This window comes from Calonectris borealis, chromosome 4 (assembly GCF_964195595.1).
Source record: "Calonectris borealis chromosome 4, bCalBor7.hap1.2, whole genome shotgun sequence".
In the NCBI taxonomy this organism is placed as follows: domain Eukaryota; kingdom Metazoa; phylum Chordata; class Aves; order Procellariiformes; family Procellariidae; genus Calonectris; species Calonectris borealis.
In genome coordinates this window covers 81,180,432-81,207,634 of record NC_134315.1, presented here as the reverse complement: position 1 = coordinate 81,207,634, position 27,203 = coordinate 81,180,432, and the positions used below count along the sequence as shown (strand labels likewise).

The 27,203-nt window shown below is 39.5% G+C and overlaps 1 protein-coding gene across 1 annotated transcript in view; it reads right to left on the bottom strand.

Annotated features, from left to right (window-relative positions):
* Positions 1 to 27,203, bottom strand: part of LOC142082265 (bifunctional heparan sulfate N-deacetylase/N-sulfotransferase 4) — a 104,941-nt gene that overhangs the window by 70,891 nt on the left and 6,847 nt on the right. Inside the window, exon 2 of the mRNA XM_075150287.1 lies at positions 17,220 to 18,464. Within this exon, the coding sequence (XP_075006388.1) occupies positions 17,220 to 18,200 (981 nt within the window). The 5' untranslated portion in view covers positions 18,201 to 18,464. The remainder of the gene's footprint in view (positions 1 to 17,219; positions 18,465 to 27,203) is intronic.

Sequence of the window (27,203 nt, the reverse complement as noted above, 5' to 3'; positions counted from 1 at the left end):
AGGCCAGTATGTTCTCTCATAAAATCAAGCCAGATCACCAAATGAGGCTGACAAACTTGAAATCAACCATTTCAGAGGTTCCAGTAGATTACTTTTTCATGAAACTAAGTAATTTTAGGTAAAATTGAGAACAAATCTCTCTGAGAGCCAGAGGAAATGCTTCAGGTCATAGATGTATGGTTAAAAAGTATCACCACACCTTTCCAAAAAGTGGGAAAATTATACTCAGAGCAAAACTGAAGTACTGCCCTTCTTCAGATCACTCTGGATTAGAGACTTGAAGAAAACTCAGACCTGTACCCTTGAGAAATTCAAGCGGTAAGATGTAATTGTTGTAAAGTATGAAGTCATCTTTCAGCCCTTCCAGTGACTTCCTAGGAAGGGAACTCTGATAACAGGGAGCCCTTCTCCCTGGCACCACAAACCAAGGCAGATCCAGGGACAGCAGATAAGTCCAGGCTTCTGCTAGTTCTGACAGATGAAGCTGGCTGCCTAGATCACTGGATGAGTTTCTATGCCCTGTGTTATTCAGGATGTCACACCAAATTATCCCAATTGTCCCCTCTGGCCTTCCCAGCTTAACCTTGTGTAGGTGCTCGCAGCAAGCCAGCCTGTCCCAAGCCCCCTGAGTGGGGAAGAGGACCGGCTGGCTTGCCAGGCTCTGGAGAAGACCCTGAGCAAGGACAGTAGCTGCTCCCTCGCCCCATCAGTGGGAGGTCTGGCAGGGAATTTCAGCCACCAGGGAGAAAAAGAGGTTTTGGGTGAATTTCCTACCATCTGATGGAGCTCATCCCTTTCTAGATACTGCTAAATCATTCTTGACAGGGATGATTTATCCCCAGGGCTTCTAAAACTGCTTCTGCAAACAACCTTTTTTGGTATTAGAATGCATTGATTTTCCCCAAGTATAGTGCATCTGCAAAGTATTTTCTGTTAGAAAGGTACGCTCGAGCTCTCTTCAAGCTCCCTATCCATGATTTTCTAAATTACGCAGGACGAATGCTATGCTATGCCGTAAGTACACAAAGTGAATTATTTGGAAGGGAGAGTAAACATTTCTAGCAAGCACTTTTTAATCAGAGAGTGTTTACTGATGTCTTTTACGACATGTTTTCTTGGCTGCTTGGAAGAGAATGGGAACATAATTTGGAAATTTCTTATTCTTTTCCCCAACTTATCATTCGTATGAGAACACATTCCTGTGGTATATAAAGCCTTCCATAGTTTTTGGTGAGAGATTCAGCCCACACCCTAGAAGAAAGGTATGTCTTCCAAGCATAATAATGTCTGATGACAATAATAATACAGTGAAAATCGGTGTTTCTAATGTTTGTGATCCTTTCGTAAGTCTCACAATAGTTGAAATTTTGGGTTTTTCTCTGTTCTCACGTATATGAGAACACCAGCTGTCAATCTTTATGGTGAATAATTTTCTAGCACTCAGGAACAGTGAAGAAAGCTAAGCTCACTAGCACATTAAATGCTTGCATAGCATTATCTCAGAAAACAAAAGAAGTACAGAAAGGTTGGGGGGGATGTTTGTTTTGGTTTTTGTTTAAAAAATATTCCTATTTCAAAGCCATTCACATGCATTTTGGTGGCAGGCAGAAAGTGGCATTACTGAGCCAGTTCACTTTTAAATCTAGTTGCTTTTGATCTTGGTCATTATAGGTAGTACTTTTCTCTCTAAATATTCCCATTGAAAACTGTGTAGCTACTTGCAGTATAAAGCATGAATCCATATAACTTAGGATCATTAAACTGAGAAAAATATGTTCAGCAAAGTATCAACCTTTTAATTATAGGTGTTACACTAAATTTCCACTCATTTCTGAAGTGAGAGGTTCTATTACTCTCCTAGCTGTGAGGGAGTGCCATAATTTTATTTTATATGGGAATAGCTGTTTAAAAATCATAAATACTGGATTGTTCTGATAGGTTTTACTTGGCCGATGCTCTGCTACCCAAATGGGATTGTTTGACAAGGTGTACATTCAAATCCTGGAAAAAATTTGCAACTGTAAGATGAGAAATAGCTAAAAGACAGGTGGTATTTTTCCATTGTGGAAAATCTTCCTTATTTCTCAAGCTCTTCTATGGGCTCTGCGTTCCCCTTTCTTTGCCCCCTCTCTCCTCTGCTGGGATTTAGCACACCTCAAAGCTTTGCTGTCTGAGGCTATAGCACCAGCAACCAGCCACTGAAATTATTAAACCGGGAATATTTCTATATGATGAATATCAGCTGGCTTTGATCAGCTTAATGGCAAAAGAATATTAGAAGACTGGTTTTAACCATCCTACAGTGAGCTCTTTCCAGCCTTTTGCATACATGTAGATCTACAGGCACATACCTGTGTCTGTATATATTGCGATGAACTGTAGCTTTTCACAGTTACAAGCTTGTCCTCTTACACTGGCATAGCACAGAATATTGTCCAATATAACAACAGAGGAAAGCGAGGGCAAGTACTTATGAAAGTACATGATTCAGCCAAAAATTTTCCCCCAACACATTTTGTCAGTTAAACGGTTTCAAGTCATTTTACTCTAGCCTGGCGAGCACTCAAAGGGTGTTCAACCAGCACCGTGCTGCCCTGTCGTACCCTCATGTCGATGGATGCACTTTGTAGTGCCTTCAGAGAATGCCCCGTGCAATGTATAGGGGCTTGTTGACCGTGCCCCGCAACGTAAACCATAACAATAAGGGTAAAAGAATAATAACTTCCCTTTTCTAAAGGCAGTTTCTTTCTCCTATGGCTTAGTCCACTGTAGTTATCAGCTCTCAACACACGAGGAAAGAGAAAGGACTTTCCTCTTACCCTTCACGAAATCTTGGAAGGAGAGACAAAGAGTAAGTTGAGCGTAGATAATTTTACATCCAAGTCTCAGCTGAGATCCTGACCTTTGGAAATTTCTAAACCTCCCTTCGGCATCATCCTAAACTCCTGAAATCAATGTGTGTATCGTCAACTCAAAATGTTTCCTTATATTAAGCAAACAAATGACAAGGTGTCACCAGACCGAGCCTTCGTCTCTGGTTGCTGAGCTTTGAAACGTACCTGCTGCCTGAAGGCCGAGGGCAAATCCCTTCGGGTCTTTACCGCAGAGCTGCTCTGTAACACCCACCTTGCGATATTTACAGTGATGGGTAGCTTTTTTTTCCTGATAATATACTGGCAGCATGTTCCCAGTTACAAGAGAAATAATAGTGAAAGCATATGGGAAACCTTATTCCCTTTCCTAATAACAAATACAGTGGAATTACACTTTATAATACCACAGACATATTTGTTTATGATGCACATAAATCTTGGGATGTGTTACTAGGAAGACACATGCAGAGCTTTTTTATTAAAGAATTCACATTCTGCAGCTGAACCTATCTTTTTAAAAAGAAATGCATTATTATTATTAACCATGCAGAATGTAGCCTCAGCAGTTCACACTTATGTCTGGAGCTCCATTGAAGGTTTCCTAAATTAATAAGATTATAGAGTATTTAGTCTCTGTTAATTATAGAGACATATAGATTAATGTTTATTTATCCATGTATATTCAATTAATTTCCAAACATTTGTGCTAATTTGTTGAAAAACCTACAGTAAATATTATTACACAAGAGGTATTCGGTCTTTATAGCCCTTAGGGATTAAATATTACTGGAAAACGGAGAGAGCATAGCCCTGATCCAGGATCCGCTTTGATCCTCATCCCTTGAGCCTCTCCCCCATGTTCTTCTGTTCTTCACCACGCTGCTTTTCCCCTGGTACAACCTGCTGCCCGTGGCATCTTACAGCCCCTTTCCCATCTAGGATTCCTGCCTTTCTTTTCTCCTTGCACGCTCGCAGCAATAAACCAGGCAGAGGTAGCGGGTCTAGCCTGTCTTCTTTGCTTGGAGCTATTTTATCTGTGCCTATGGCTGTAGGAGAGAAGGTGGGGGAGCACCCAGGCACCCCAGGGATGGCCAGCTGTGGCCTCCCCCCCTCCAAAGCCCTGAGAACATGGTCGGAGCCGCTCTTGCAGAGAATATTTTTGAGGCCAAACCCCCTCGATATTGAAATCAATGTCAAAACTTCTATTAACTAAAAGGATCCTGATCTTGGCTTTGTATCTACCCTATTAATGAGCAGGCTAATGTACAGACCTACAGAATTCTGAGGAGTTTAAAAACCCAGGGAATGGAAAATTATACTGAGATTTACCCTGTTAAAACAATTGGATCTCAACCAAAAAAGCACTTGTGCTTTCAAGAATCACTGACAGTTTTAAGAGCCAATATTTCATGAGTTTTGGGGAAGGCAAGCAAATGCGGTATGCTGTCAAAAATGTGAATTCAAACATTCTTTATACAGCCTTTACTTGAAGGTCTGATGTTTTGGGGTGAAAAACATAGGTCTTGAAGCCCATGACTTTGATTCAATCTGATTCAATCGAGGCAGTTCAAGTATAATACCGAGACAACTTTCAGAAATTGCTTAAATGTTGATATTTTGGATTTAATATGTAATGTAAAAGTTACATTAATAATTCTGGCTTTTACATAAAATGAAGAGGCAGTAAAAACCTGAAATATCTGTTTCCTGGGATATTCTCTTATTAAAAAAGTCTCTCAGCAGAGTGTGAATTATTTGCATTTTTTAATTTCTGGAAGATCAGCAATTCCAAAGCTACATTTAATTATAATCTTTTGGAATTTTTTTTTAATATTCTTCAAACTGCCCACTTTTCCTTCAATCTGCCAGACCAGATGAGCTGGCAGAATATAATTTTGTTTAAATCACATTCCAGTAGATTTAATAAATCAACATTTTGCCAAGGAAACTGTTTCACTGGAGCAGTCCAAGTTGATCAAGTAACAAGAATATAAACTTCATTTTCCCCTGTCTTGCTATTTTGGAAGGATTTTTCACCGATTTAGTCCAAGGATAAATGGCTAAAGGAGTTAGAAGGAAGGAAAACTAAAATCCTAATTTCTAATTCTCTGAATTTCACCATACCTTGGTCAGAAAGTATTGGGAAGTAGGTAATAGTTTTAATATATTTAATTTGTGATTTATTTAAAAATAAATGCAAAAATGCCAATTAAATGACTACATCAATTAAAAAAAATCAAACTCTCTCAGATAACTAATTCAGCCTTCTCCAATCAGAAGTGTTAAAAATAGCGTGGATGTCTGGTGCTAGAGAAACTGAGTGTATATCACACCATAGATCCCACTTCTGTTTGGGTGCTGTCTGGATGAAAACATGAACAGCAGATTAAAAGAGTGATGGTAATACGAAGAAAGATCAAAAACATAGAAAAGAATAAGGTTTACAGATATTTAGAGAAACTGCCATGGCTTGGTACATGGTATTTATAATTTGGGCTCCTGAAGGGGGAAAAAAAAAAGTAAATCTGTGGCTTTATTTCCTCAAGAAAACATCTTATCAGAGATTAACACCGAGGTGATGTTTTGCTAATAGAGTATGTTTGGGGATGGGGAGGCATTAGTTTCTTTCAGGTGAAAGTTAAAACAGCCAGTCACTGGTTCTGTTTTTCTAAAATGAGCCGGAGGTGGGATAATGGCTTTACCACTCAAATTTAGTGGCCTCAGAAAAGAACAGGCTATTCTAACCTTCGTTAGCTTGTGGTAAATCTTACTGCTAATTAAACAAAAAAGGAGATTTTTTTTTTTTTTTAAAGGAATCCAGGATTTAGGAGACCCTGTCTCTCAAAAACCAGATTAAGAAAAAAATAAGAGTTTCACTCCACTTCAAGAATTTCAACTTGTTGAAACTACTTTTCTTCCGAAACTGTATCCATGTATACTTTAACCTGTCACAGAACAACGCTTGTGAGCTCTCTGGGCTTGGACGACAGACCTGGGTACGGACAAACTCTGGGCTCTAAACAGGCAAGGTTGCTTTTAAAGAAAGTCTCAGGTTTGAAGGACGCCACATTGCCTTAGTAGTCTTTCTGTGCCAACCTTAACTGGAAATACAAGAGCTTTTTATCGTACACTGTACTAATCAATGATAAGTGCTGGAGTTTTAAATCAGAAAATTAATACATGCAATGTGTTGCAATAAATCAAATCCTAATGAACAAAAACACTGTTCAGAAAGCTACAGAGTGTTTTTACTAATACACCGGTTTGCAGGAAATTATGAATAACTTATCCTTTCATTTTCTTGTTAATTTTGAAAATGAAATTCTATTAAGGTTAAAAAAGAAGTTTGTTTTGTTTTCATCCTGGCATTTCTTAAGAGAAATTCTTGGCTTTTCTAAAATATTCTGTATAAAATATTGTAACTATTGAAATTATAATTTATCATATTTAATATTTCAATTACAAATTTAGAAATTTTGTCAACACAAAATGACATGTTTAAATCACTAAATAGTCTTATATTATAATATTATATTTGCCCATGAAACAAAAAAATTCTTTTGTACTTTTTTTTGAGAAATGCATTAATAGCAATCAAAAATCATTTTTACGTAAGTATTGTAGAACCAGCGAGGTTTTTTTTACAATGTCATTTGCAATAGTAAAAACAAGAATGTGAAAGAAATAGGATTTTAATAAATGAAAAGACACTTATACTGTAAGGTCCTATGCAGATGAGTCTCATAAACAGTTGGAAACCTTGATTTTAGGACCACTGCATATTCTGGCACAGATAGAAGATTAATTGTAAGGAGAAGTATTACTCTATTAGGACAATGTTTCCAGAATAAAAGGTTGCCATCAAAATAAAAATGTAATGTGTGGCTTCCTCTCTGTGGGTCATGATGCTCTATGGGCAGTAGTCCTCAAATTACTTTTGCTTCTTATCTCTAAGAAAATCTCTGTAGAAACATTGCCTTGTGCATTTGGCCCATAAGGAACAAAGTTTTATTTCTCTCACCTCCTGTATTTATGTAGTGATTGTGTTCGCTGCCTGCAGAAAATGATTACGGTTGGATACAAAGCTATGCTACATCCGTGTACATCACTTGGAAATGGTACCACTGTGCATTCAGAACAGGCGCCGTAAAAGGGACGTGTAGGTAGCAGTGCTAATAAATGTACGGATAAGACATTAAAGGCCACGAAATGAAAATATGAAGGGTAAGCTAAAACTGATGTTGGCATCCCGCTACCGAACTGAGAATAGGCTGGTAATGAAGAAGCAGGGGGATTTACTGGAGAACCTTGTTGCTGCTAGCGTGTGTGCGGCAGCAAATAAACGGGAGCTTTCCCCACCTGGCAAATGAGCAATCAGTACTGGCAGCAAAAACGCACGAAAGAAGTGAGAGTCTCTGTCTGAGGGGGTTCAAAGGAGCGGGGCAGCAAACAGTCATCTCTGCAAACAGAGTCAGGGTGCCCTGTCTAGCAAAGTGGGGGTTGCATTTGAGACGCGTTAACATCTAACCCCCAGCAGGTGCTTCCCGGCATGCACGCAGCACACAGCAAAAAAATAAAGTGATCTCATAAAATTCCTAAGCAAGGGGGCTCTGGGAGTCTATGGAAGGGGAAGATTTTTCAGGAACTTCTCAGCCCTAAGCTGTCCACATTTTCACTGTTTTGTAAGTTCATGCGAGCATGGATGAAGTTTCACGGGCGCTGCAAACTGCTAGCCCCACATAACATCAGCTCTGTAGTGTGTTTTGGTACAAACATTCCCGATCAACCCAAACAACTGAGGCAATTGAACAAGAGCTTTATACTTATAGCTGCGAGCACTGCCCCGCTCTCTGAGCACAGACAACAGATTCCCTCTTCTCCTGGGACACCGGCAGTGGCATGGGCCATGGTAATGGAGAACAAGGCAACCTTCCACGTATTTCTGGTTCAACCTGCTGTATACCTTGGCAATGACAAAGAAACCCCGAGAATCAGCTGAAACGTGTACTGGAACCTGACAGTACAGATGGATGGATCAGCATTCAGTACTGCTGGTGCAGTGCTAACCTGGTGTGCACAGATGTCAGCCTTATTCAGGAGACTGGCATCTGGAGAGTCAACCATCTGCAGTTTCTTACCACCACCCTTTGAAAGCCCTAGCGATACTGCATTGCCACAGGGTCTGGTATAAAGTGAGAGACTGATAGACACCATTCGGTGCCCAACAATCCCCGATGTGTACCTGTTCACAGGAGCTGGCATTACGGTTATGATAGGTGTACCTACCAGACCTTCCCCAGAGGTCCATAAAACACGAGCAAATAACAAAGGGTTTACCCACCACTTGCCATTGGTGCTCTTGGTTTTAAGCTGGAGAGCCTTGATTTGTGTCTCCACAAAGGTTGGAGAGTTGCCATGCCAGTGGTCATAGGTCAAAAACTGACCATCAGGTCTAACTAGTCAGCATCTGATGGAAAACCACAATGCATCATACAGTGCTTTATTACAGCTCGTGCTTTCACAGCAAACCCTGAATGCTTTGCACAATTTTATCTTCTTTTGCTTGGCCAGTCACCAGAATATTATCTTGTGACATAAACATAAAAGGCAGGATAATGCTCTCATCAAATTTGATTCTTTGTGTGTGTGCTTATGATCATTGCAAAAAAACCCAAGAAACTCTCTGATGTACAGACATCCCCTTCAGCGGTAAAACAACTATATCAAACTGTCACAATTTCAAATGTTCAATGAAATCATTCAATTCTTTATTTATTAAAGTAGCTACACACAGACCATATGAAATTTCCTAAATAAAATAGTTTCCTGAGAAGTGAATTTCTCCAGATCAACCAATGTTTTTGTATGCAAAGCACTATTCTCCGACAAACTCTGCTGAAAGCAATATATGACTCATTCTAACTATTCCAAGCTATGCATGACTCATGTTGAACGATGGAGTCAGAAGGTCATTTGTTCTTATGTCTCTGTAAAAGTATTTGGACTCTGTATATATCCAGAGGAAAAGGAAACCCTTATGAAAACTGTCCAGCCCTTTGGGGAAAGCCTAAATCTTCCCTTAGATGAATGCCCAGTCACTAGAAGCAATGGTCACATCCTAGATTTTGACCAAAGGCATTTTTTTTTTAATTTAAGCAGGAGGTTCAGCTTGAAGGTTATCCTGTTATTTGGTATCTTAACCTCCTTACGATTTACCAGTTTTGAAGTTCCACACGCTGGCGTGTGATATTTACCTTCAGGAATGATAATTAATAGACAGTGTCCATCTATTAGAAAGTAATTTTGCACTTTAGAGGGACACCAAGCCCAGTGTTTGAGGTGCAGCTCTTGCTAGGCTCTTATTCTGCCCTCTGCGTAAGCTGGAATTCGGTAACTTTTACCTAAAAGCCCTTACATTATTCTGCCTGTATGGAAAGAAGACAGGTGGAGATGTACAACATTAGTAGTAGAAGTATTAATTGAAGGCGTCTACGGCCATATTCATAGAAGAGACAAAGAAGATCATAAGATCTAATTTGCGTGAGTGTATGTGTATGTAGGTCTATGTATAGATAGATAGATAGATAGATCTGTCTAAGAATTCGAAACCAGGCATAGAGGAAGATTTGTTTTCATACTGCATTATGATACAGGGGTGGGCAGAAAATGCCTAGTTAATTATTGGTAAATATTTTAAGTTTCAAAGTTTTCCTTTTCTCTTCGAGATTTTCTCTATTATCATCTCGGTTTGTCCATCCTTCCGACTATTCACCCTTTTTCTGAGCATTGCCATTTTCAAATAACTTGAATAATGCTAATGATACTAAATTGAGCTTTTGCTCTAAGTGTTGTGTCTTCTGCTCACATTTGGATGACAAAGGCATATTTAAAGTTACTTAAGTAACACTGCTACTAAAGTAACTGCATTATATATGGCATTCATGGTAATGTGTTTATTGCTGCATCAAGTGCTTTTAAGGCAGTAATTATGACTGCTTTTTAAGTCTGCAGTGGCTAGCCTTTCTAGAAAGGTATTTGATCATTTCATGGAGTGTTATTTTGCTATATGGGAAGCAATTGTTATTGCTCCTTTTTAACTAACTTGTATTGTTTTAAAACTCAGGTTAATGTAGGCCTCTTGAGTGGCTGATATAAAGCAGCCATGTTTTTTGGCTCCTACAGATTCCCTAAATGTTATGAAAATGATTTAAATTAAATTAAATGAAGCTAAATTAAATAAAGTACCACATATATCCTGGAAAGATACTCCAGTATGATACAACTTATGACTTCAGAATTATTTTGGAGAAGAGATTCGAGAAATCAGTACAAATCCAGGAAATCAGCAGAAGTGTAGACAAAGGAATGTGTCACAAGACAATGATGCTGAGCACAGGCTGTGAGCACTAGATATTTCTGAGCTAGACCAATAACTAAAAAACCTTGCCCTTCTATATTTTAAAAGGTATTTTGCTGTTTTTTAAAATTGCAGAATTGTTTATCTTTTTCAAAATTAAGCTCTATTAAGTTCTTAGAGCTAGTTAAAAAGCTAGAAGAATGAAGGATGATTTTTCTCTGTGTTTTTTTTTTTTAATTCATTTGCTTGCTTTGTGAAAGATTAAATTTTTTTCTTGGGAAAAAAAAACATTCAGATTTGTGATAATTCTGTGGTGCTTGTACAAACAATATCAAATTGCACTGTTTGGAGTCTTGTAACCCTGCAGACAAAAAACCAGTGTGCCCTCTGGGACAGGAGAACACCGAGTGAGTTTTCAAAGATTCAGGAAAAATCTTGCTTAGACCACGTGATAGAGGTACTCTTTTAACGTGTGAGACACGCGGAAGGAACATTATTGTCTAAACTAATGAAATGAAAGAGCTAGAAAATTAGAGCTACCAGGTTTTGTTTTCTGGCAAGACTGTATAAACGCTGTCAAGACCTACCATATCTTCAGTGGGAAACCTGGCAGATGAGAGAACCCCAAATCTGTTATAATTCAGGCAGGGTACTCAGATAGACAGTCAATCCGCCAGGCCCCCAAGGAGAAAAATAAATGTTTTGCTGATGGCAAAGGAATTGTGTTTTTTAACTACATCAGTATCGAAATTCTGAATGAAAGAACAGGCTTTATTGAAACAAAAAAAGTATGAAACGTTTTGTGTGATGTATCTTGACAAGGCACTTGAGCATTATTCAGCACTCAAATTATTGCAGAAAGAGTTGGGTGATTCAAGAGACCTGAACAAGGAAAATATTGAATGAACTGTCATCTCTGCTGAAGCAGAATGGAGTAGACACTCCCATTTTTAAAAAAGATTGTCTGATTATTAAATTTTTTCTTATAATGCCTTCTCAGCTGCTTTTTAAATTCATTTTTAAAGTCTTTAAGACCATCCAAAAGTGGGAACTCCAGAATCTCACTTCATTGCGTCTTCACTGCCACTCTCAAGTGCTTTAAAAGGTGACATAAGGGCAACACAGCCTGCAGTGACTAATGCTTGGCTGTCTCGTCTAGCTTCCTATGCTCATACATCTTCTGATTTTAGCTTCTCCCTGTATTGTCCGTTGGTGTGGTTACTTTACTGGCAGGAGTTTATTACTATAAAAAGGCTATTTTATCGCACATTATCAGCAAGGAAGCGATTGCTGTTTGCAGCTTCTGCTGAAGAAAAAAGCCGCAGATGAACGAACAATAAAAAAAAGATTTGTTTCTAGTTGCTATTTGTAGCATCAGGAGTTTCAAATTTTGCTCAAGCACTGGGGATTCGGGGGATTGATATTGAGTACATTTAGAACTAACTGGATGCACATTGAGGTATTTGGCTGCTGTAACTTCCATCATAATCTTCCATACAGTTTTGTATGGGTACAGGAAGGGTACAAGAGAGTAAAGTATGCAGAGAAACTCTTCAGAAACCTGAGTTAGAAATCCAGGTATCCGTTATAATCCTCTCTGAGTCTTAATTCTGGTCTTGACCATTGCTGGCAAATTTCTACAAAAAGCTGGCGTATTCCGTGACACTAGATGCCAAATTCTGCAAAGGGGTGAAGAAACGTGCTATTGTCTGTTGTTTATAAATAGAGTTTCCTCAACCACCCGCCTGGCTTGGGTCTGTACCACCAACTCCAAACAGCACGAGAGGTAAGGCATCCCAGCAGAACTGAAGTAGGAACGAGCGTTGGTCTACAACAGTTTATTAAATTCCTTCTTTCAAAGGGCATTTGGACTTTGCACGGACAGGGAGGAGGGTTTGCACACAGCAGCACGGAGAGCTTTACCCACCCTGTGCCCACCCGCAACTTTGTACTGACTCTCATTCTCCCATGCCCGGTGATGTGGCCCAGACATTTCTAATTATTCCACCTGAAAGCAATTGTCCTTGCAGAAAGATCACAAAAAGCATATGCTGGAGAGATTCAGTTATGGAGCTCAGCCTCCTGCTGAGCAGTACTCTTTAATTTGGAATTATCAGAAAAGATGCAACTCCAACATGAATTCTTGCCTTTAAAATACTAAAATGAGCAAGAAATCACAGCCTTCAAGTGTTCAAGGCATTTTAATGATGGTGAAGATAAAGTGCAGACTTGTGGACGTGAGGAGGTGTCAGAGACTAACGTAATTCTCCTTTCCACTGAAGTAAGTGGACTGAAGCTTAGAGTGGAAGACGGGGGCAGAATGCAGACCGGCTATTTGGTGCTGCAAGGAGAAGGAGGGACTGCATTAAACAGCAACACAAAGGACGTTCCCAAGCATTGCTCCATCATTTTATAGTATCTCAGAAAGCACAAGGATGCTCCTGCCCTTATGGCAGCAATTAGAGGGAATACAGAAATGGGAAGTGTAGCTTTTAGAGAAAGGGGCTTTGTGATATGATGATGCTGGGATGAGCAATTTCTCTTTGACTATCAGCTGCAGCTGGGAGAGTGGGGGAAGAGAGGGAAGCAGGTGGCTCTTGAGAGAGTCCACCTGGAAGAAGGCTATAGAAGGGAATCAGTGCTGCAATGCAAGTTCTAGAGTTAAGAGGAGGGTGGAAAGTGAAAGGCTAGTGAGTTTTGCTTTATTATTTTGTTTATTAAAGAATAAGAGCTTTAGCTTGTATCGTGATCTTGGAGGGTTTTTTTGAGTTAAAGTGTGTTTGTGAAAGGTGTTGAAAAAGCCCTGGTCGCTACATTGAGTTCTTCTTGGGTGAGTAAATCGAGTACTAGCTCATACTATAGCAACAAAAAAAAGAAAGAGTTTAGCAAGTTCTTACTACCTGTTTGGGTAATGCAGCTCTGTTTGTGCTCCAGTGATCCTGGAGTTGTTGTGTGGCTGGGGACCAATATAATTTGCAAGTTCATGAATTCAGTAGTTCTACAAATTAACTGATGAATTCTTGAGTCTTTTGCCCTCTAAAATCAAGCAGTGAGATAATATATTGGCAGGAGGGAAAGGGAGAAATTCATTTGCAGAGGCTCACTAGGCTCAAGATAGATCTCCGCAAAGCTTGGGAAAATAGCTTTCTGTGGCTCTGCTGAGTTCCTGTTTAATTACTTAGCCAGATACGACCTTGCACAACTTCTATAATACGAGGGACTAGGAGATCCTTTGTGGTAAACAAAGCCCATAATAACTCTGTTCTCTAATCTCTGTTTCTCTAGCTGATGCCACCCTTTATAAAACTATGCATATCCCTGAAGCACCTAATTGAGAAATGGCTTTGTGAAGGGATAAAAACATTCGAGTTGCAGGAAGTTATTACACAGGAACAGTGTTACTTGTCTTTTCATTGTTACATACTAATACTGTTATCGGAAGACTCATTTCTAGTCTTGTGTCTTTTGGGTTAGCAGTTATTATATGTTTGGTCACTGGAAGGGAAGTGCCTAAGAGGTTGAACAGAGTGATGTTATTTAATTGCATTTTTAATGCAGTTTAGGTGTGTAACTGTTCATTTGCAGTTTTCTTGCACGTGCCTGGGAATCTGCTGCGTATGAAAGTATTCCCAAGGGACACAAGTGTGCGTGGCACCTTAGGAGAACCTAACAGAGAGTCTGTATAACTTTGCAAAGTGAACCTACGCTGTTTGCGGTAACAAATGCCAAGGACTGAAGGAATTGGAGAAGTAGTGATGTGGCATGATGGATTGTACTGTGTTGAGAAATTGTTTCATTACACGCACTGCTTTATATGGTTCTCTTGTTCTGTTTTGTTTTTGAAAGCACTCTATAAATAACAAATATTTTCTTTTATATTGGTGATGCTGATGTTTTAAACTTGCATTGCAGGCAACAGGATGAAATGAGTTTTGAGGTGCATGACGTTATAAATCTGGACTGTAGGGGGGTTTTGTTTGGGGTTGGTTTTTTTTTTTTTTGGGGGGGGGGGGGGGTGGGTTGGGTGCTAAATATACCTGTAATATGCAGTTCAGGAAAGAAAGTTGCCACGTTCTCGTTGAACAACATACAGAGTCTGTGCTAATCCCTCTAGCTATCAGAGCCACTCGTGCTTCCACCATTCTCATACACTTACAGGACAAGCACAGCCTTCCCCTAAATCTCACGGTGCCTCTGTATGTCAGAAACAGCCCCTCATCTGCTGTGAAACAGCAACCCTCTGTGAGCAGCTGGCCACAGCTGCTGCTTCAAAATGCATAGCAATACTTTGACATCACTCAAATATCAGCCTCTTAAATATTGTCTCCCTTTGCTGTTTTGCCTTTTGAGCAAAGAAGCTGCTCTGCCTTAAGGGGTGAAGGCTGGCCCATGGGTTCTTAATTGCCTCATTCCCCAAGTGACTTGGGAGATTGTTCTCTAACTGGCTGTAATTATCCTTTACTGTAAACTAACCAAAGTACACTCTGATGTCGGTGTTATGTTCATTAGCAGGCATCCTGTTTTGAATGTTAATGTATTCTGGGAATGTCCAGTCTATAAAAATGAACTGATTTGTGTAGCAAGTGTTTGGGAAATACCCTGAGGAAGAAATTTGTACCACGTAACTGATTTGAAATGAAATGTTAAGGACACACAATGTGAAGGGCAGAATATGAATGGATGGTCAAGCTGCAGAGTGGCTTTACGTGTGAACATCGTCTAAAAGAGAGACAAACTTTTTATTGTCTCCAAAAAAGCACCTAATGGGAAGGTTGGTTCTGAGCCTATGCCTGCAAAAGGTTTCTCCGTGTGGTCGGTGTTTGTGGCATGATTTCTTGTTTGAGGTGAAGAAGGGATTTATCCCGTGAGTGGCACTACTGGTGGTTTAGCAATGGAAGTGGGCTGCTAATTTAGCATGGGAGAAACGTGGGAAGAATGAAAGCTTCCCTTCATACCTTGACTCAAACATAAGCCATAAAACGAAGACTCACCACACATCCCTTTAAAAAAAAAAACAAAATTAAAATAAGTCTGAATCCGGGCAGATGCATTCTCTTGTAATTTTCAAGGTATTCAGCAGTGTGGACTGTTGGTTTTCAGATGGCTAAATGTGTGCAGCATAGAAAAGTGATGCTGAATGCTCTTAACAGCTACGGTTCTGCCATCCAGCTCCTACTCAAGCCCCTGGATCTGGAGTTTTCTGCTGTGTCTCCTATAATGAGCAATGAAGCATGGCTGCTCTGCCAAGCACAGGTGGAACAGTTTGCCTAGTAATGTTGTCAATCACTGGATAATAAAGGAGGTGACTTGTGTTTTTTTTTTTTTTCTGCTGAGTAAGATTATTCCAGTCAAAAATATGATTTGAATTTCTAAGTGACTCTGTGTGGATGCTCTTATTATAGAAATAGAGGCTCTTTAACCAATACAGAATGATAGATTTCCTTAGCGGAGCAAACCACATCAGAAAAAGACGGTCTCAAAAACATGCAGGTGGAAAGCTATTGCTGAAAAACTTGTTCCACAATTGCCTTTTCAGTTAATTTCCTCTTGTATACAAGCCCTTTCTCAGAGCATTTTACTATATATTTCCGGAGAGAGAGAGCACTTGATCACTGAGCTTGTGCACAGTGCTCAGATCTCAAGACACCAGGCGCTTGGAGTGCCTGGTGCTAGAAATCAGCCCTGATGAGCATTCATATGCCTGGTTTGGCTAATAGAATTACCCGAACTGTTCTGATGTGCAAAATTGTTTTAATTCTATATGAGACTGCTGCTTTTGCTGGGTATTTCGATACCTCTCTTAACGATCTGGATGAGGAGGCAGATGAATGTGGAAGTTGTAGAAATGGAAATAAGAATAAAATAGAAATCTGCTTTTAAAAACAAAAGGCTTGCTTATTGCTCATGAAAACATTGGGGTATTTACAGGACAAAAACCTCCAGAATAAAGGCTTGTGAATGTGATGTTGCATGCTTAGGAACTTCAATTAATCTCTGAATATGACAATTCCCACATGTGGAAAAATACAAGGAAATAATTGTCGTGCTATTGAGTTCTATCTATTCTTTCCAAGTTGCACACATCTTTGACAATTACTCTGAACAAATCTAATGGCGTCCCTGAATACTACAGACTATGAAAATAAGTTTGAAAGAGCCCCCGAAGAATAGTCTGTGGGCTTTTCACCATATCGGATGGGTATGTCATTTGCTAAAGTGCAGGCTATGCTTCCATCCTGTCACTGGTAACTTTAAATGCTTATCTGCTAATGAAAATTATCCTGCTAATTCTTGTAAGTCAAAATGTGACTGTAACTTTTTCAGGCTTTTTTTCCTTTTGCTCTTTTTGTTCTTTTTAAATATAGTGATAGTTACATGAGATTTAAGAAGGCAATCATCTTCTATTGTTCTGTCTACTTTTCAGAAATAGTGAAAGAAAGAATACAGAAAATGCCTATAAATGGTATTATATATATGCCACACACATACGTACATGTGTATGTCTGTATGAGCATAGGGAAAAACAAATTAATGCAGTGTAAAACCTATGGTGTTATCTAAAAATTCAGATATCTCAGCAGCAAACTTGCTGCAAAAACAGAGATCCTCTCATTTAGTTTAAAGAAAGGTCTGAGATATGTGAGGTATAAAAAGTCACCTTTGTTACCCAGGTGCTCTGGGTGAAGCCCTTGAGCAGAACCTATATGAGCAAGAGGCAGCCAGTATATTCACCATATGCATTACTGTATGAGACCATCTCTATGTATCAATGTATATACATGTACATGAATGCATCTCCGTATGTATGTGGGTAAACAGACTTTTAAAGTTATCTCAGGTTACGGTTTCTGTATCTGCTAGCTACACTTGTGCGCTTTCAGCCTTTACTAGGAAATGGAGCTTGCCAGCTTTTTCAAACTTTGTCTCTCTTTAAATACCCATTCGCACATATATGTATCTGGGATGGTATCCCCCAATTTTTGCCTTACCTTCACATCATTGATGTTCATCCTCGTTCCCTCCTTCCCAACAAAGATGTCATCTATGTCAACCAGAATGTACCTATCCAAGGACAGAGTGAGCTTCTTCCCCGACAGAAAAGAGATGGCGTCAAGAAAGATCAGTTTGTGCAACCAGAAGGTCAGGTTGTTTCCAAAAAGGACTCTCTGAATCCCGTCATGAAGCCCCAAGTCTTGGATGATGGTTGCATACAGAGCAGCCTTTGGCAATGCCACAGGGGGTGGTCTGGAGGTCTGCAGTTCGGTTAAAAGCACAGGTTGATAGGTGGAATGGTTAAACTGGAAAACTGTCCAGTCTTCGCCAGGCAGTGGACCTTTCTCAACCCTTGGTGCTTTGGTAATGCGCAGCAGGGGAGACTGAGGGTTTACCACACAATCTTTGAGGGCTACATTATTGTAAAGATGTAACGGCAATCCTTTCAGTTTTGTACTTGGGGAGCTGTTCTCGTTGGCTTTATGAAAACCGATTATGCTAACACTGTATTCCACACAGTATTTTTCCAGGAGCTCTCTATTCCATGAGTCCATGGATACATACTTCAAAATATTCTCATATATTACAATTGTGTATTTTCCTTTTCCATTATCTGTGAGAGGGGGAATATCGCCCTTAGCTGGTGCGATGACCATGTGGTACTGAAATCTGCTGGACTCGAGGATGGCTATGATATCTTGCCCCAGCTGGGAGTACTGGCTTTCCACAAACAGGAGGACTGTGGGATCAGTTTTAGACGGATCAATTGGCTTAGCCGTTTTCAGCTCCACGGACCTGTATGGTAGAAGCTTGAGGTCTTCGCACTCTGCTTCTCCGGTGGTTTCCACGAGGGCCATTTCCTGCTTGTAGCCGGTGTAGAGGTAATAGGCAGAAATGACGATACTTGCCAAGCAGAACGTTGCCAGGAGAATAACCAGCGTTCTGAAACTTCTGCGGAGCTTCACGATTAGATTCATTTTTCGCAGGACTTCCAACTTCTGTTGGACTGGCCGCTTTTTTGGTTCTCTCTTCCTAAAGTGCCATAGGAACGAGGAGATACAGGGGTGCTGATTCTCCTCCCAAGACGTTCATGTGACCATTGCAGTGCATTTATGAAGCTGTCGGGGAGGTTATAAAGCTGTTGGAGCGGGAAGTCAAAGGATCCGGAAAGCTAAATTGAAAGCGGTTTTCTCAGAATGCAGCAACTGCCAATAATCAATGAAAAGGACTCTTAACATTATCTGCAACAAGAAGTAAAAGAAGAGTAAATAAAATAAAATCCATAAAGCAATTAAAAACACACATTAATAAAGACAGTGATTGATACTGGTAATCTGAGTTAAGAGGAAAGTTTATGAACAGTTCAAGGAGCACTTGGTGTCACTTGCTTTCGTGATGTATTAAGATAAGCTGTATTAAACACTCTCCCATATTCTTAGGGTATATAAATAAAGTCTAAACGTAACTTTTTGAGGACGTGTATCTCTTCATTTATGGGCATTTCTTATCTAAAATGGTTCATTCTTATTGCAAAAGGGAATGACTGAAGATTGTAGGTCAAAATTCGGACAAAGTAAATGGTTGTTAAATATTGGGCCATGTTTCATGTGAAACTCAAACTACATAAATATTTTGAAAAAGGGAATAAATTCTGTGTTGGACTGTGAAACCAATGAAACCAAAGTGAAAGACACGAGAGGGCTTTGAGGAAAGGTTTGTAGGACTTTTCTTTCCAGTTTCCATTCTGTACCTGGAGTGATCAGTACTTTACAGTCCATTTAAGGACTGTCTGGAATGATAAATGTGCGTGGGCTTTCCAAGTGCTGGCTGGGCACGTAGATGTGGGCCCTGGGGCATGACACCTCCAGCTAAAGGACTGGGGCTTCGCTCTGTCGCTGCTGTGCTGTATAGCTGAAGTACGAGGGGCTTAAACCTGACTGCCCGGCCAGCTCTGAAACCCTTGTGCAATTCCTGGTGGTTCTACCTGAATTCATGAAAAATTACCGTTGGTGACAATAAACCATATGACTCAGAGGCAATTAAAACTAACTAACTAAATAGCCCATGCTGCTCTATGGATTTAAATAGGAATTAACATCTTTCTGAATTATTTATGTTGTTTACCTATTGGAACAATGTGAGACTGTAAACAAGGGATGATTTTTGAACTGCAAGGAAGACAGACTCTTTCCAGGCAGATACTTGTCAGTTGACGTGTCCTCCTCCATTAACTCAGATTACGCTTTTGAGCTGCATTCTGAAAACTATTCATTCATCTTAAGCTTTTCACCTAAAACTGGAAAATGCTTGTAAGAAAGGTGTTGAAGAAATTTCTCTCGTGGTATATTTTATGACTCTGATATACAGTTCTAAGGAACCTCTTGATTCTGCCAGTTCAGGATCTTAAAAAAGCAAGTGAAAAGTTTTAGTTTTGCTTTAAATGCCTCGTATACCACTCTCCTAGTATTAGAGTACTCTACTGCTTTGGGGAGCTTATCAAACAATGAACAGAATGCTGAAGTAATTGTGAATTAATTGGTCTACTTGCTCATGAGAGGCTTGTTGCTGCTTTTGCAATTTAGAGAGAGTGAGTTGTTGCTGAGGCCATTTGTGACTTTGCCAGGTTCAGGTTTTTATCTGCTTCACCTTTCTCAGTTGGAAGCTTGCTGGGAGATTCGTACCCCTGTATTGTGGGCGACTCCATCAGTGACCCTGCTGTGTGTCACACAGCAATTGGCCAAAAGGTGAGCGAGGTGGGTAGCTCATCCATGGACAGAAGGAACAGACGTGAGAAGAGTGTTCTGTGTTTAGAAATGTCTTATGTATGAGAGAAGAAATAAAAAAGAAATCACAGCAATCACTAGGAAGTTAAAATCTTTATAATTGTAAGGGTGTTTGCCCCCCCTTTTGTGCTTCCCTTGTTCTGCAATTCTGTCTGCTTGCCGGGATCTCGCTTCTGATTAAACCTCCAATTAAGATTTTCTCAAAAGATAAAACAGGATCAAGTGAAGCATCCTCTGTGAGGCCGTGTTCCAGTTTTGGTGACGTTGATGAGTCACTCATCAGACTCTGAGGGTTTATCGGATCAGGAGAATTGCTCTCCGTGGGAAGGGCAGCCTCGCTGGGTGGGTAATCTGCCCACAAAACAGCTAATTGCAACAAGCCCTAGTTTTGTTAGCATGAGATAAGCAGGTATCTTGGAAACAATAATTAAAAACCCCTCTTGGACTCTGCATCCTCTGCTTGCTTTCAGCACTAGAGGGCAATATTTTCTTGCTTTTTAGCAAGCAGCACCTGCTCTCACCTCGACTCAGAGCAGACAGCCCTGCCTGCAGGCAGGCTATTTCCAGAAGGGTCTCGGAAATCCTCAGGGCCAGGTAAAACACCTTAATTAAGACTCTTCTGATTTAAAAATAAATAAAAAATAGGACTTCTGCTCCAAGAAATCTGCCACTAAATCACACTGAATGCTTACCAAATGTTTCAGCCTACACCTGTAACACAAGGGAATAGCATGCAAGGAGACCTAAAATTGCACATTCTTTTCCTCACTTTTCTGTCCTGCTGGATCTCCCAGGTACTGGTACTGCAAGCTGTCAAAATAATACACTTCATGAGCCAGCTCTTTGCTGCTACTACTGTTTGTGTTACTAAAATATGAGAAACCCCTGACTTTATACCAGCCAAAACAAAAATATGGTTTTCACCCCCAATTATTTGATCCAAATAACATTGGTAAAATCTCTTCCAGTTAAAATATTAGTAATCAGATTTAATGTAAACTAGTGCATCTGTAGTATGCGGATGTTACAACAAGTGCAAGTATTCACACTTACCTAGATGTCTGAATATTAGAATTGATAAGGAATTTAAACTTGCATATGGAACCTGGCATTGGAGCAGATCTTTTTAGTTTGTGCATGCTGTTTGAACTGCTCTGTTGAACTGATTATACTGTTCAGTAAAAAAAAGTGCAAAGTAATTAAAGTTTATGAAAATAAATCAGTTATATTAGCCATTAGTGGGACATTTTCCAAGGCATAATTGGAAGTTAAGTGCCATTTGTGCCTTTGAAACTCTCCTCCTTAAAGTTCAACAGCTTTATATTTGCTCAGAAATTCAAATATCTTTGGAGTATTTCTGTGCTATATTAATTTGAAAAACATGAAAATAGGCCATATTTCATAATTAGCATTACTAATGTAGTTTCATTTTAGAAACCGGTGTTTGAGGTCCTGTGTTCCTATGGTCAGTGGTCAGCATTCATTGATGCTTCAGGAGTAAAGCCTAAAGCTGGGTACATTCAATCAAGGAATCAAGGTTACATTTGTCCAGAGTTGGTCCTTCAGTAGATCTTCAATCTTGTGTTTAGCTGACTTCCTAGACATGGGGCCTTTCCCCAGAAAGAGCAGAACTCTGCAATATAACTCTGTTGTGATGCCGTCTGCAGGAACTGTAATATTTCTTTAATTCAGGCAGCTGAAGAGAAACAGAAGTTTAAAAATTTCCATCTCCTTGTTAAATAGTACTTCCTGCTTCCCTGTAAAAATGCATTTGATTGATGATTAAAGCATACTGATTTTGAAGATGATTGATTGGGAGATTAGGACTCAACTATTTAAAACCGATAGCACAATAGAGAAGAGAAACAGCCTCTTATTAATACCATGTGTTAACATTGCATCAGGAATTAAAGCCGATTCTCTCATGGTCCGGTTCCTATACACATACCTTCTCACAGGGCTTAGTGATTTAACAAACATCTTGACCAAATTAGGTGCGACTAATCAGTGGGGGGAATACAGACATTGCAGAAGGCAGTTACATATTGCAGCAGAGGTAGCTGTTAATTGCTAATGAGGGATAGCTGAAATAATGAAGTTATTGCCTGGATAAATAGGAAAAACTCCATTAAAAGTGAGACTTGCTGCCTTCCATCATCCATCAGGAGAAATAGGTGATAAGTGAGCAGTTTGGCTCTGGCGGGAGATCAGTGGTGAGGACTTGGTGCCGTGGGCTGCCAGCCTGACCAAAGGGCAGGGCGAGCGCTCACAGGGCTGTTGTAAGCCCTTCTTTCCTTGTAGGTAGCCTAAGGATCTCTGATCTAGTTCAGCTCATGGAAAGCAGAGATACTGATGTTAAAGAAACAGTTGTGTTTATCCCCCCTATGGATCGAGCTAACAGACTTGACATCTGCAGCAGGTTAAGAGCGTGTCGCAGATTACAGCGCTGATAGAGGAGCAGGACACTTGTATCACCACAACACGGTCATTTCTAGTCTCCTGTCTGCACCAGAGTGCACGGCTGCATGGAGCACTCTGCGGGTAATTCATCTGGAGGCAGGCCAGAGGTTTCCTCTCATCTTATTCCAGCATAAATCAGAAGTCAGAATGTCTTTATTTTCTATATAGAAAAGTTCCCTTTAGGCTAAAAAATTAATGTAAACTCTTTCCTCTTTTCCTTCCTTTCTAAGCTTGTATGACTCCTGCCATTTATTAGCAGCCCTATGATCCATGATACCTACTTGCTACTCCTTACATATGACTGCTCATTCAATACAGAAACAAGCAAACTAAGTGAAAAATGACTCCTGTTGACCATTAGCAAAAGTTCAGGGTTTGTATTCACTGCAGAGGAACAAACAGCTTTTTTTCCTCAGAAAAGTTTCCAAGAGACTTCTTTTACTGAGCTCATGAAACTTGGATGCTTCTTGAAAGTAACTTTTTTCTTTTTCAAGCTTAACAAACCTGCAATGTGTTTTGTGTTTATAACTGTGGCTTTGCTCATGAGGGGTGTTGATGCCAGCTGCTCGGAGCTTACCACGAGGTTTTAGAAAACTCTTACCTAGGATAACAACAGCTTCTCAGCTGGTAAAAGCTGTTGCAGGTCTTCTAACTTTGTTCTAACTCTTTCTTATAATTTCTGAGTTGCAGAGGCTGCTCAACACTTTCACCTCTTTTGTTTGCTTTCAATGCATAGTCATCTGTAAGTTAAAACACTGATTTTTTTCAGTATTTTCAGCAATTTGATCAGTCTATAGTGGACATATAATCCTGTGTGGCTAAATGATGCCAGAGGTTGAAGTCTGTAATCAATGAATATAAAGCAAAGTGTTTGAAATACCTCAACTTGTGCACTCAATGAAAGCTGGCACAATCTTATGCATGAAACAATACTTGGAAGCTAGCTATTTGACCCTTTCGACTTCTATCTTTCTTTGGCTTTAAACTTTTCCAGATGATTTCAGAACCTGGAGCTTTGAAGAAAAAAGCGTGCCTGGTGGAAAGGCGGCTAAAGACACATTTGGAGATAGGTTTTACACATATAGGTATTCTCATGCGTGTGTACACGTATGCACACCCTCCCACCTCTTACTATGTATATAAGACAGCTGGGAAACATGGTGTAAAAGTACTTAGGAAGTCTATAAACTCTTCAGTCCTGATAAACTGAAACATTTGATTGCTGCAGACAGATTAATGCCAAGCTAACAGTTTGTCTCACTCCAAGACCACCAAAGTTGATCTGTTTTTATCATGGCTAGTATTGTCAAGTGTGATTTGAAGCATACTAATGCAGTGGTTTTCTTTATTTTCAGTGTTTTACTCATCTTTTGACTAAGTAGGGGAATTGTGATTAGAGAAAGCCTTGTATTAATTATTTTTAGTCCTTTAATACTTCCAAAGATGTGCAGCTAGCCACCACTGACTTGCAACAAATCCCACTTTGTTGAACACACATGTGTTCAGATGTACGGTCTTAACAGCATATAAGCAGACATATTTTGTTCTCATTAATTCATATGTGATCTGAAGTTGCTGACTCACCAAGTGGGGTTTTTTTTCTTATTGATGCTTTTAGACAGGTAACCATAACCTCTGCTAATGAGACCCCTCACAAAGATATTCTATATGAATTGGCGGGATGCTTTTACAAATGAGAACTAGTGAGACTAGAAGGAAGGTATTGTTCTTTCTGCAAATCCTCCCTCACAGAATTGTTGTCTCCTTTGATTCTCCAGCCCATACGTAACGCTTCACGTTGCTTAACTCCTAGCAGAAATTTATTCTAAGACTTAATCAGACCACGCTTCTGGTGAATGTTGCCTGATATTCAACCTCAACACTTCTTTCTTCTGACCCACTAACTTCTAACAGTCCTACGGTCATTTGGACCACACAGAAATGCACGTAAATATCCCATGAGATTTCAGTGACATTTCTTCCAATTGTCACAATTTATGAGTCTTTAACATGTCAGTGTTTTTGAACATAAGTAGTTGTAATATTTCCTCAGGAATCACTGACTACTGTTTTTTCTTGAGTGTCAGGTGTGGAAGCTCCTAGAAATCAGTAATAATTTAAGTATAGTTTTAGGAGGACCATGCATGAAGAGAGAACGTATATATGTGTGTGTGTCCTGTTTCTTGACAGAGTGGCTCTAGTCGCCATCACAACGGGGAAGTTTTAATGACCACATTCACCTTTTGTGCAGCTCCATATGTGGCAAAAATGTTAGGTAGTGATATCAAAATAGATCACTTCATCAAAATACACCAAAATATACATAATATTCTAATGTCGTCAGGCAAAACACCTTAGCTTTGTGGCCAGACTTTAAAAAAAAAAAAAAAAAATCATCTCAATGCCATTTCCAATAAATGTATCCATCTTGCCTGAGTGATGGTAATAAGATCTATCACTTTTTACCAGTAACTCACCAAAAATTCAAAAAAAGCTATATAGCATTATTCTTGGGTACAGGTCTGACTTTTCCAAGGTCATTTGGCAGACCCATGGCCGAGCTGGAAGCAATAGCCACTTATTCTTGCATAATGCCCTTCAAGATAGGTGTCCTTAAAACTCTTGTGACACCTGTAGAAAAGTAAGTGAACTACCAAGCATGAAAAGAAGGTTTTGAGACATGATCTCAATGTCAGAAGCTTACTGCTTAAGCCATGATGACAGAGCCAAAATGTCATGGCGGAAAGTTGTGGCTGAAAACACAGTAGAGATTCCCATGGTACAAAGTTGTGCGTGACCTACAGAATTGAGTCCTTGAGGATGATGCTTTGCTTCCCCAGTGGGATTACTGGAGAGTACAGGTGTAATGAACATCCTATGATTGCCCCAGTCCTTTTGAATTCACCTTTTGAATGGTGAATAAAAACAGGCTTCACAGGTTTTCCTGGCGCAGCCTGCAAAACATTCCTCCTGACCTGATGCAACAAATCTTCTGATCTTGCTTGGTTAATGGCTCTTCATCACTTTTCAATTCATAGTTTAATGCTTCAATGGAAGTCAATTTGAATTCATTTAACTTTTCAAATAAAACTTTTGTGAGATGCTGTATGAGATGGTTTATTACAGTCCATCTATTCTGTTACTGTTTTCTACTTTTATAAGGCTGTCAATTAACTATCCAGTTTCAATAGAGTGATTTGTGTTGTGAATTCAGTTGAGAGACAACATTTGTGTAATATAATGGCTGCCTAACTAGAACACCTTAAAGTCTATCAATGCAATAGTCATATATAAAAGCTAAGGCATAAAAAAAAAATTAAAAATCTCTTTGTAGGTCTATTAACATCTAAATAACTGCAGATTTTCTGTATCCATTTTGAAAATTTACCACGGATTACAGATTTGCTGGATAGCTATTGAAACTTTACTTTTTGAATGTTTCTTACACAAAAAAGTTTAAAAGCTCCCTTGTTAATGAAGAGGTCCTTTGCCTATAAGACATAGTCACAGGCTCTGGAATAGCTTATTGGAAGCTAAACTCTTTGGTCTTCATACATTTTTTTTTTAATAGTTAATGGTTTCCTGCACTTTCTGTTTTCCTATTGCTTTTATGGGACCTAAAAATGTTTGCCACCATACAAGATAATTAAAATGTTTCCACCCTTATATCAATGACAATATATTTCACTGAATAACATGTTTTGTGGTGTCTGTATCCTGTCACAGGATTAGTTGTGAGAAAGTCTGATGTGGTCACATCTGTGCTAGGAATTAAAAGGAGGCCACTAACTTATTTCAGAGAGACTACTGCTGTCACATAGTAATGATCTATTACTACTGCAAAGGAAGTCTATTTAAACCCAGATAACAAAGACTTTGTACCTAAATCCTTGGAGCAGCACGTTTACCACATGAAATTTAAACAGAGGTTTATTCTGAGTTTACTCAAGCCAGGTTCCAGCCAGCCAGAGACTGCTTTCAAGCTCTGGGTACATTAACTCTCATTATAACAGCTTCCCTGTATTTATTCTTTAAGTAAATTCTACTGGAGTCCCCTCTCCCCATCTTTGTCCTTGATGGCTGAAGGTTTTTTTTATCATTGAGAGGATTTGGTAGAAAAATGGGTAGAATACATAGTGAGTGAGTTAAGTCCCAGCAACCTCTGATCAGAGCAGGTGTGGGGGCTAGAGCATCATCTAAGCCATCAGTGCTGGTGACAACCTGGCAGGGTTTAGCCAGCAAATAGTGGTAATGGCAAGTAATGGCTTTCAAGAAAAGTAAGGCGAGCAGAGTGAATGAAGACAGGGTGACCCTCCCCATGCCTCTTTTCTTTGTGTGTGTGTGTGCTTCTTGGACTTCCAAATGGCATTGTTCTGAAGAGGAAAATTCAAACAGTTACTTCCACCTTGCTCATAAAATACTTGCATTTATCACTGCTTTATTACATGGTTGGGTTTTTTTGGGGGGGCAGGAAGTTAAGTTTATAATGTTTCTCCGGTCTCTTCCATATATATATTTAAGTTGCTTAACCTAAAGTCTTAGTCCTAGACCAGGTTCCAGGCAGTCCTTCAAAAAATTCTGGGTCTTACTACTGGTTCTTTAAAACTGGAAAGATTAGCTTTTTGTGGGAACCAGTTATGGCTGCACATATTACTGTTGTCCGTAAAACTAATCTAGACAGACAAACTTCATCATGTGCTAAAAATACTACAATACACAACAGACTATATCTCACTT